Source organism: Perissodus microlepis, chromosome 8 (assembly GCF_051167445.1).
Source record: "Perissodus microlepis isolate ML-2025 ecotype Zambia chromosome 8, ASM5116744v1, whole genome shotgun sequence".
NCBI classification, from domain to species: Eukaryota; Metazoa; Chordata; class Actinopteri; order Cichliformes; family Cichlidae; genus Perissodus; species Perissodus microlepis.
In genome coordinates, this window is record NC_140468.1 from 4,125,067 (window position 1) to 4,136,768 (window position 11,702).

Below are 11,702 nucleotides of genomic sequence, written 5' to 3' on the forward strand. Positions count from 1 at the left end.
CTAGTTTTACTTCCTTTATGCATCTTTCCATTACTCTGTGTCACTTTGTGGTTATTTGTGCCTTTGTGCATCCCCGTTGTGAGGTTTCATTTTTTCATTGTATTTTTTTTTAAGTATTTAAAGTATTTTGTATCTGTTTTGAGAATTTTCCATCTCTATGGAGATGTTTTGTATCATCTCTGTATTTTTATATCGTTTTAAATCACTTTGCATCAGTTTTGTTATTATTTTCTCTCTTTCTGTCTCATTGTGATATTTTTATCCTCGTGTCACTTTGTGATCATTTGGGCCTTTTTGTCTGCTCTGCCTTACTTTGTGTCTGCTTTTTGCATCTCTCTGCTCATTTTGCATGCAGTTGTGTAACCCAGCTTTTGTTGCTTTGCATTACTTTAGTTATTCTGCATCTTTTTTGGCTCGTTTATAGCTCTATGCAGTTTTTTGTGTCTCTAAGTAGCTCTTTGTAGCACTATAGTTAGCTTGGATAATTTTGTGGTCACTTTTGAGTGTTGTTGTGTTTGCATTGCATCTGTTTATCTGTAGCTATTTTGCATTTTTTTTTTGCATTAATTGTATGCCAGAAAAGTCCCTTTAACCTTCTTAGAGCAGAGGCCCAACTAGAAGAGCAAGAAAATGTGGCCTTCTTTGTCCACACGGGAACCAGAAATCTTTGCTGGTTTAATATTAAAAGTCACTGATTGGCTGCCTTTACTGTTTAAAGGTTCCATCCAACTTCATCCAGCAGTTTCAGGATTGATTTATTTTCATTTACTGCATATACAAGGCTTTTATATTTTAAAGTAGTATTTTTGCTTCATTTATCAAAGTTAAACTTTTAAAAAAAAAAAAAAAATATGAATAAATTATCTCACAATTTAGTCAAGAAAATAACTGGCTAGAAAAAAAAAACAGATTTGGGCACTTTAGTTTTTATTATTTTGATATTTTAACATCTAAAACTTAATCGTGAATAAAAATGAACAATCTGGGCCTTTTCTGTGTTTCATATAAACTAATAAAAACTTTGTTTTTTGTTTGTTTGTTTTTACCAGACACCAAAATGCTTTTTCTGCCTTACTGATGACTAATAGTTTCTATTTTATAGTCAAACTGGAACTCTAGTCTGCAGTAGGCCTGCATGTACGTGACTGTGTATGTTTGTCTCCACCTAGAGGTTAAATCTGGAGATGGGTTTTTCTGTTCAAAGTTTAACCAGCAGTTTAGTCCTGGTTACATTTTTACAGACTGCTGTCAGAGCAAGAAACAGTTCAAAGAAGACATTCAACAATCAAAGTTAAAATTTCATAAACAAATTCATGTTTAAACTTAAAGGAAACACTTCTGCCTCTGCAGGGTAATTATGCAAACCTGTGCCTTCACAGTAATTTCACATCATGAATGCAGTAACTTAATTTATTAAATCTTTCTCTTCTCTTTTAGAAAGGTTTGCTGTTATTTCCTGATAGATTAAGAATTCCCACAGTTCATTCAAACGCAGACTTTGTACTGGCGAAAGAAAATTTTAAGAAGTGCGTCTGAGTAAACCCAACAGGAACAGAAACGCTGTCCTGAAGAGAAAACAACCTAGTATATCTTTCTTTTCCTGGTTAGTGTTTCTGCAGCCAGCAGCCACTTCAGCAGAGACTTTTTTACTATATGGAGAGCCAAACTGAATGAATTAATATTAAGACGCGTTTCCTTTATTTTGCATCAATGACAGGAACCCACCTCTGTCCTCTGTACAGTCAACACATTTTGACAGCATAACATCACCTTCAGTTTGCAGAGTCATGTTTTAGATAAAATATATCAATCACTCCTACTTTACATAAATATTTAAATTAGGTGAAATTTAACTTTGGAGAATAGATTGCCTGCATTGCAACTCATCCTTACCTCCATAGACCCCATATTAAAACGTTTAATTTGACAGCAAAAACAAACTTGTTTGCAAAAAGGTTTTGGCCTCTATGGATATTTCCCCGCTTTATGACAACTGAAAAGGTTAGCCACCGAGCATAGTGTGGTTTATCCTCCTAACTGTAACAATCAGCATAACTCAAAAAATGAGCTTTGTTTTTACTCAGTATGACTTGAAATGAATAATTGTGCCCATAAAATCACCAGAAATGTTGAGCGAGTCATCTGAGGGCTCCCCCCTGCTGGGGGAGCGTTCACCACAGCACGTAGCTCAGGTAGCTCCACATTTAAAAAACAAAACAAAAAAACCACACCAAACACCCTTCCTGGAGAAAAAAATCCCAAGGGATTTGCATCCCTTCTCCTGCTTGTTAAACACTAGTAGTGTGCACCACCACACTGTGAGCCACGTGGACAAAAAAAACAAAGCTGACCAGATTTGGGCGCCATCTGAGACCTGAACTTTCACAGGGATTGCATCATTATTACAAATTTTTTTTAATGATCCACTACTGTAACACATGAGAAAATAAAAAGCCTCTCCAACAGCTGTTGGATCAAATCATGTTTATTAATGTGTTCAGGAAATCCCCACAGAAACAGTTTATAGGGGAACTTACAGATTTACAATCATTCTTGACAGAAGTGCCAGCTCTAACCCCCATGGTTCAACACTGAGGACGACCAGCTAACTGCACACCCATTCCCCTCAACAGGTCTACCACCAAGTCCTTCCAGCTCGCCGACGAGCCTCCGACAGAGTACTTACTGTGTTGGTCTTTTCTGCCTGCAAACACCCAGACGTCTGGACCGTTCACAGTTATAGAGAGCCTTCATTATTTTATTTTTTAATCATGGTTTTTTTTTTTTTTTTTTTTGGTGCCAATCCTTCATCCCGACCAGGAAGAAAAAAAAAGATCACACACAGCTGGATGCTTTCAGACTTTCAAAATAAAAGTGCCAACCGTTGGTGAGAAGAAAAAAAAAAAAAACTCGTCTGAGGCCCTCGAGGATGCACTTTCTACTTCTGTATACAGGATTTGTCATACTGCTCAAATGCATTTGGTTCAGCAGTCAAAGTACAAATAGAAATGCTAAAACTAGTTACAGAAAAAAAAACAAACATGTAACATCTCTTTAAAGGAATAACATGTGACGCCTGTGAATGTATTAGGACACCTGCCTCAGTCTGAAGTGTGCGAAATGTCCAACACCTTGTATCTGGCATGGAAACACTGAAGGTCATCTCCAAAAAAAAAAAAAAAAAAAAAGAAAAAAGAAAAAGGAAAATCCTAATTTAATCCCAGGATTTAAACACCAGCAACCCAAAGTCAAGAATTGCATATTCTCGTAGAGTTTAATTTTTTAATTTTTTCTTCTTTTGTGCTTCACGCTCTCACTTAGTGGTGGGAGGGGAGAAAGGTAGTGTTCACTGGAGAACCATTGCTAAGAATAATCTTTTATATTCCAATATAATAATAATATTAATAAAACAAACAGCATGATTTTCAGATGACACCAGAATGATCAAGGATGGGATTTTCTCTTTTCTTACTTTTTTTTTTTTAATTTTCCATTTTTTGTTTTTTTTTTTTCCATTTGCTTCGACCTGATACAGGTTAAGATGCAATTTACTGAATCTCTTGGTGGGTTTGAGGTCTCAAAAATCAGATTAAAATGAACACCTAAGCACTGAAGGTGGGAGGGAGGGGGGCATTTCTAGTCAACATAGATATATTCTACAGGGAGGAGTGGGGGGTTGCACCCTTGCTCTTTCTTTGCTGTATGAAAACCGTGCTTCCTCTGAAGAGTAAAGGCGGGGCAGAACAGGGTCAAGGTGGGGGGGGGCCGTGCAAGACAGATTAGGCGAGGAGGGGGGTAGGCCGAGCAGGGCAGAGACTGAGTTTGGTGGATGGAGAGAGAGAGAGAGAGAGGGGGGGGGCTTGAAAACCAGACTGCTGATTCCACAGGAGGTGTGTAAAAGGCACGCCAGGGTTACTCCCGATCCCAGCCAGCATACACAGAGACGCCTTCACACCCACACAGGCATACACACCCACAGCCACACGCACACACACAAGCAGCACAGGCTAGAGCCCCAAGAGTACGGACGAGGAGGAAGAGAAAGCAGGAGGAAGGCGTTGAAAGAAAGAGCCGGGGCAGAGGAGTTAGAGGGGCGCAGAGGGGGGCCTGGATCCGGTGCTGCCGCTGTGTCGAAACAGAAAAAAAAATAAACAACAAACAAACGAAAAAATAATAATTCAAAACTGCTGGAATGGATCATTTCTGGTTCTTCAGCTGGTTGGAGAGCCAGTCGAGGCCCTCATACAAGCCGTCTCCGCTGGTGGCACAGGTGGCCTGGATGTACCAGCTGCGCTGGCGGAGGGCGTGCAGGCCCAGCTTGTCTGTGATCTCTGCAGCGTTCATGGCGTTGGGGAGATCCTAGAGGGAGAGGAAACAGCCAGTTATGATGCAGTTCTAACCATTTTTAACTATCTGAACCAAAAATCCCACAAGCTTTCATCAACAGTAGAAAAGCTTCTGAACAGTTCAGCCAATGTGAAAGTGCCTTAATCATGCACTCTCTTAAATGGCCACTAGGGGGCTACAGCAGTGGCTGAGGGGAGGACAAAGAAAACTTCCAGTCCAATACAAGTGTTCGGGGATGGGCTCTCAGTAAAACTTTCCTGCTGAGTTTGAGTATAAGTCATTGGTTTCAGGTCATATTAAATAATCTTATTTTTATCATTCTCAGAGTCAGAGAGGAGGGTTATCCAGAATAGATGATGGTGGGGGCCAATAAACATCTAGTGATGTCATAATGCGGTGACAGATTATGGGAGTTGTTTTCACAACAGCCTGAACACTGAATGTGCTAAGGCTCATTTATTATTCATTTACTGAATGATCCTTAGTAGTAGCCGTAATACTGATTTAAGTTTCATATTTCTATTAATATTTACATTTGGATTTTATTATTTTACTATAGGGATCTATTAATACACTACTTTATATTAATACAAGTTTTATTATGCTGCCGTTATTAATAGTATTATTATAGTAGTATAATTAATAGTAATGAATTCCATTTTTGAGGGCTTGAATATGCTCAAACCCTCATGAAAGTGTGCACACTTGCCAGAAGCAATGGAAAGTTTTGTATTTAATCAATCGTTGGTTCCCTCACATCCTGTACTTATACTGTGCTAAAATCTGCACACAGACCAGAAAGTCTGCAAAGACGGACCAACAACAGCCTCTCTGCAAGATTTTGAACAGAACCTCCTGCTAACTGAACACAGCCGAGCTTCAAAGGTGTGAACTTGACACAGAGCATGCAGACACAAAACACCAGATGAACATTGGAATCTACATGAACTGAGGAACCTGCCGAAACAAACATATGACCAGTTCTGATAGGTAGATGAAACGATATCCTGTTGGTTTTTCTCTGCTGTCACCGATGTCTGTGGTTAGGTCTATTGGTTAGCACATTTAAGATTTCAACAGATCAGTAACAAAGTGGTTTGTAGTGGTTTTAGTCACGGTTCATTTAGGGAGGAAAAAAAGGTGTTACTTCTATTAAATCTGTCTGAGATTTATCATCATTTGCATTTTTCTTGACTGACAGAGTTCTGACAAACAAAATGAGCAGCCTAACATTTAACAAAGCTCCTTATCTAATCAATGCTTTCTTTTTCTTCTCAATACATGTGAACTACTGCAGGGCAGGTTTCAGAATAGAGAATCAATGTGCAGATGTTGATCCTGCAGTGACAGCTGTTCTTCATTGTAAAAAATAAAAATGAAATAGCTTCTACATATGGACTGCATTCATTTTTTTAAATATTAGTTTTATCAGGTTATTGTTTTTGGCTTACTTTTGCCAAGACTCGAGTACAGGGCCTCAAACCAGCAACCTTCAGGTTAGTAGCAGGATGCACCAATTTATGGACTTTGTCTCCCACAATATGGCCGCCTGATATTTCTGCCTGCCCACATTAACACGGCTAGCTACACGCTCCCCAGTCCTATCTCAAAGTATATAAATCCCCGACAGGGAAACATTTAAGGTGGAAGTTCACACCATTTTGATACTTGCATTTCTGCCTCTGAACCAGCAGAGGCTTTTTTTTTTAAATTAAAGAAGGGTCCTGTACAAATAAAGTCTTGATCTTTATATCTGAAAGCTTTTTCATCCAAACCAATTGAGAAGTAAATTTGAGGCTCATTTCTTTTCTTGGCTCTGCGTGTGTCTGAAACTCAAACTCACCTGTTTATTTGCAAAAACGAGCAGCACGGCGTCTCTGAGTTCGTCCTCAGCAAGCATTCTGGACAGTTCCTCCCTCGCCTCGTTCACCCTCTCCCTGTCGTTGCTGTCCACCACGAAGATGAGCCCTGCATACAAAAAAAAAAAAAATACAGCATAAAAAAAAATGCAGAAACATGTCTTCATTTATATTCTGGTTACAATACATGCTCTATTGCCCCAGATAAAAAGCTCTGACTCTGTTCCAGTAATAATTCAGTCTGGACCAGCTCTCTTGGCCATTTATTAATCCCCAAAACAGTAAAGTAGAGTGGGCATTAAAAAAAAAGTATGAGTAATAATTTGTGATTTGGCAGCTGCAGGTCTGCTGACTGTGAGAATATATTAAATCCAGAAGCTGTTAAACACATCAGTCATTTGTTAAGTTCAGTACAGATTAATTTATGACTTAAAGCTGCCAAATCATTTTCAGTTGTCATAGATCATGTGAAAGCTGTATTTTGAGACAACCGACAGTTTAATGACCGTATAAAAAAAGCTTCATGACACGAATGGATGGATGAAAGTACAACAGTGTTCTGAATGATGTTTTCCTGCTTCAAATTTAACACAAAAAATAAAGACAAAGCCAAGAAAACTGAGGTAATTTTGTTAAATGTCCTATGGCTGAAGCACAATTCCTGATCTGTGTGCCAGCTTGTTTGAGGAAATGTTTCATCATACCCACAGCTCACCGAATGTACAAACAGGATGTTTTTATATTCATGTAACAGGGGACGACGTGATCACATGCTCAGCTCCGGTCTATAACTGAGATACTATTTGTTTGTGAAGCTAGAATCTGTATGCAGCCTCACTGACCTGTTACATTACAGACTCTGTGAAGATGTGAAGGGCACAAAAATGAAAGGAATATCTACAGGACACAGTGATGCTGTTAATTTGGTCAGTTTGACTGAAATTTAGGATTCTTGAGACTCAGCTGGTGTTCAGCTGAGGGATCATGATCAAGAACAGGAATGCTGGTTTTTCTTGGCTTTGAGGGTTGATTCTTTATTACCTTAAGCGATAGATAATTACGCATTTTTTTAGGTAAACGTCAATCTGATACTTTGGTTAGATATTGGGTTAATTCTATCTACAGAACCTGGATCAGATATCAGAGACAAAAATCCGCTATATGGTCTGAACTATTCAGTTCTGTTTTTCATAGTGCAGAGGAAGCTAACAGCGAAGCGGTAACTTGGGAACATTTCACACAACACCAACCAGCAACTTTCTACTCATGTTTACTAATTATTACAAAGTTGTACAAACTCTCATTTTAACTCATGATGTTCGGACAGAAAGATGTCATAAATGTGGAGGCTTGACTGAGATTTATCACTGTTTGGACTTTCTCTTCATGTTGGGATAAAGATATCAAGCTATAATTCAGAATGGCCATTTTTCATTATGTTTTTGACAGAACTGATAGAGACAATTTCTATTTTTAGATATTCTAAGCATTTCAGCTGTAATAAATAACTGTCTGAGCATTAAGGGCATCACAGCACCATGAGACATTTGACAGAGAAAATTACGTCTCTACAGGTTAAAAACAGTCAGTGTTAAAAACCTAAAACAGTGATGGGCAGCTCCCCCCCCATGCCCCCAGAAGACAATACTGACATAGATAATGTAAGAACAGGGCCATACTTTAAACAGAATTTTCTGTTAGATTGTCAAAAAAGCCACTTGCATGCTAAGAACTTTACCATTAGAGTGAAGATATAACAGGTCATCATAAAAAAAAAAGAAGTATCATGTGTTTTTACTTTTTTTTTTTTTAACATTTCTTGGGGAGAGGCTAGACCATTAAGGACATCAGACTAGATTGAGATGGTCCACAGGCCTAATTTTGCATAGAGCCTTAATCTTTTTGCCTGGAAAAATGATGGAAAGAACGATTTTCTGTCACTTTAATCACGAAATCATTAACCAATACTCGGCACTCTAGCCCAAACACAACTTTCCTTGTTTGCTGTAGAAGAAAATTCTGTAGTCAGACATGCTGTTTGTTAAATGATGCTGCGTCTTAGATCATCACTGAAATGATTCACACATTCAGTTTCACACTTGGGTGCTCAGTATGTGGAAGGTGATGTTCATCTAATGCATGCAGGGAAACCACAGGAGCACTGATGGCAGTGCAGCAAATAAGGTGGCTTCAATCACAATTAATTTCTGCAGATTAAAGATACCACAAAATGTTCAACTTAGTTTGCTTACAAGCCGGATCATGACTGGCAAACACAAGACAGCATAGGCCTATACATTCTGATGAGTTACACATCAGGAAACAGTAGAGGAGTCACACAATAAGCCCTTTGAGAATGGAACAATGGCATGTGAGTCATTGGTCTCTTTAATATCCTCTATGCACCAACGAGGCCACCTACGGGCAGTAATGCTCACTGACACAACTGCCAGCTAAGATAATGCCACTGCACACCCCCCTTTCACCTCACCTTGAGTGTTCTGGAAGTAGTGGCGCCACAGCGGCCTGATTTTGTCCTGACCGCCCACATCCCAAACTGTGAAGCTGATGTTCTTGTATTCTACAGTTTCAACATTAAAACCTGCGAAAAGGAAAAAAAAAAAAAAAAAAAAAAAAAAAAAAGGAGAGGAAACATAGATGAGTCACTAAAAGGCTTTGGACCACTCGATAGCAAACACTACACGCAGGTAAAGATTTCTACAATTTTTTTTTTTCCACTGTTTGTTCCTAATATGACTTTTTTATTTTTAAAGTCAACATTTCCTGACTGCATTTTAATCAAGACAAGGTCTTCAGTTACTCTCATTTTATCACTTATTCTTTGTTAAACCATTGTTAAAATGAAATGTCCCGAAAATCTGACATAAGGAAACATCTGGCTGCTGTAGATCAAAACACATTAAACTTTGACACACCAAAAAAAAAAAGCACTAATCAAAAATTACCATAACTGCTTAAAGCTACAAAATGATTGGTCGCCCTGTTGACTGGTAATGGCATTCACCTGCCTTTGTGGCCAATATTTATCACATCACTCCTGGTTAAGTTTTTTTTTTTTTTTTTTTTTTAAAGACTTTAAAATAGATCAGTTAATTTTAATTATGATTTAATTACTTCCCCTGAAACAAAGTAAGAAGTAAATTGCAATAAAAAAAAAGAAAATAAACACAAAAAGTAGATATATTAGTCATAGCCCTAAGTTCCGTAACAGTGTATCCCTAGTAATTAAAACAAATTAACAGTCAGAAGTTTTAAAGGACCTGAAGATCTGCTGAACGGGATTTTTTTTTTTTGTCCTCTCAAATAACAATGGAAAATAACTAACAACTTACAATCTTCTCATAGCAGTCTAAAAATACAGCTTCTTTACAATGACAGTGGAGTGATAGATGTAAATGTTCATACCAATGGTGGGAATGGTGGTGACTATCTCTCCGAGTTTGAGTTTATATAGGATAGTTGTTTTTCCAGCCGCATCCAGCCCCACCATTAGAATCCTCATCTCTTTTTTGCCAAACAGGCCTTTGAATAAGCTTGCAAATACATTCCCCATGGTGATGAAGCTGTCAAAGCAGAGACAGAGACAGGGTTAAGACAGTGTAAGGTCTGCTGTTAATCGGTTTCAGTGCAGTATGGTGAGGGGAAGTGAACACAGGGAAAATGTATTATAGAGAAAACAGCTGACATCTGGACTGATTTACCGTCGTTTTGTCGTTAGTCAGTTCATAGAGGCACACCACATTAGAGCAGTTCGATGACAGCTGTATATTTAGTCGAAAAAACGAGGTACATTGTGTGACACACGGAGGAGAACAAGTTAAATGTTTACACAAACGAATGACTGAGGCTTTCGTCTACGACTCTAAGTTAAGAGCTAACTCTGGCCGTCCATATCAGCCATTAACTTCTACACTACAGAAGTGTTAAAAATGCCTATGTGTCAATTATTTAACAGCAGAAAAATCGCATATCCTGAGGCTAAGCTGTACAACCGTGGATAAAGCGAATAGCTAACTGATGAAAAGATAAGAGGGGCCTGTTCCAGCTAGAAAACTCTGCAATAGCAGGTTAGGATAATGTTTCTGTACGAGTGAGTCGTCACAAGACGCTAGCTTTCACCTATAAGGTCAAGCTAAGTTAATGTTAAAGTTAATATCAGTACGTGTCAATAAAGGCTGAAACGTTCTGCTATGTGAACGCGCAGATTTTCTGTGAAAAGTCTGAAGTTTTCTGGTCTCTTTACCTGGTTACCAGTCGAAACAGGATACAGTTCGCTTCACTAAGGGCGGATGCTTCAGCTAGATAGCTAGTTTTCCTAGCATATGCTAACTTGCGACGAACAGGCGACACCGTTCGTCAACGGTCTAAAGACCACTGCCGGTTACAGCATATATTATTAATACATATAACGACGACCTGCTACGAAATCCACCTGGAAAACTGAGGCCTGGTTTCTGTGGCGTGAACATTAAAAGAGCTGATACACGGTAGCTCGCTAAGCTAACAGCCGTTAGCTAAATGCCGCGTCACAGTTGAGAAAGAACCTCGTGACGTCATGCTCAGGCGAAACTAAATCGAATCGCTGGTACCGCGCGACAATCGCCGTACAATAAATGGCGTTACAGGCAAAACACAAAGCGAGTTTATGTGGGTTATTACCTTTAAAACGACAGCTTCTCGATCTTTCCGTTATCTCTCACTGTCACCCCAAAATGGCGTCTTGCGCAACCAGGGAGACACCGGCGTACGGCCACTTCCCACTCTCACACCGCGTCCAATCGTAGCACGCATGGTGTAACAGATAACCCGCCCAGATGACGCCGCGGTCCAATCAGCGTGTCGGCAGAGCCCTGTGCGCACAGTGCACAAAATGTCGAGGAAGTGAGCCGTAGACAAGTTTATTCAAGTTTCAGACACTGAGAACCGGGCCCTCAGAGTTTTTCTGTTTTTTCCCCTTTTTTAATCGGCGAGAAATGACTACAGGGAAACAGAAATTGGCCACAAAAGAGACAAATAATGATAATAACGATTAAATGACATGAATAACCACAAAGACATGCAAAAAAAGCATACAAGTCAAGCGGAAACGACCCATGAGATCCCCAACGAGTACATGGGGTCATGAATAAACATAAATAACCCTAAAAAGACACCAATAAATAAAGAAATCCACACATAAACCCAAGGACTATAGGGAGTCAAAAAACAAAACACATAAATATAACATTAGAAAAATCTGTTTCTAGTTTATTGTTTTTCCTCTATGTTTGCTTGTGGTCATTTCGATTTACTTTTTGATTGTTTTTCATCTTTATGGATGTTTAATTTGCTTTTACTTTTAAGCACATTTTCTGAGTAAAACCTAGTGATCACTGGGGTCACCGAAGGCCTCTCCAGCACTCTTTCCAATTGTGTGAGAGAGGTGGATGGTTCTAACATTTATTTGTATAGAGGCCCGTTTTTCCATGCTCAAGA

At 39.0% G+C, this 11,702-nt stretch overlaps 1 protein-coding gene across 1 annotated transcript; it reads right to left on the minus strand.

Moving 5' to 3' along the window:
- Positions 1-2,469: 2,469 nt before the first annotated feature.
- On the minus strand, positions 2,470-11,000 carry arf2b (ARF GTPase 2b). The gene is made up of 5 exons (XM_084937085.1): positions 10,887-11,000; positions 9,633-9,790; positions 8,698-8,808; positions 6,191-6,315; positions 2,470-4,359 (listed from the first exon to the last, which is right to left on the minus strand). Exons 2-5 carry the CDS (start codon positions 9,778-9,780, stop codon positions 4,198-4,200), a joined length of 546 nt encoding a protein of 181 aa, XP_084793211.1. The 5' UTR covers positions 9,781-9,790; positions 10,887-11,000; the 3' UTR covers positions 2,470-4,197.
- Positions 11,001-11,702: the final 702 nt, after the last annotated feature.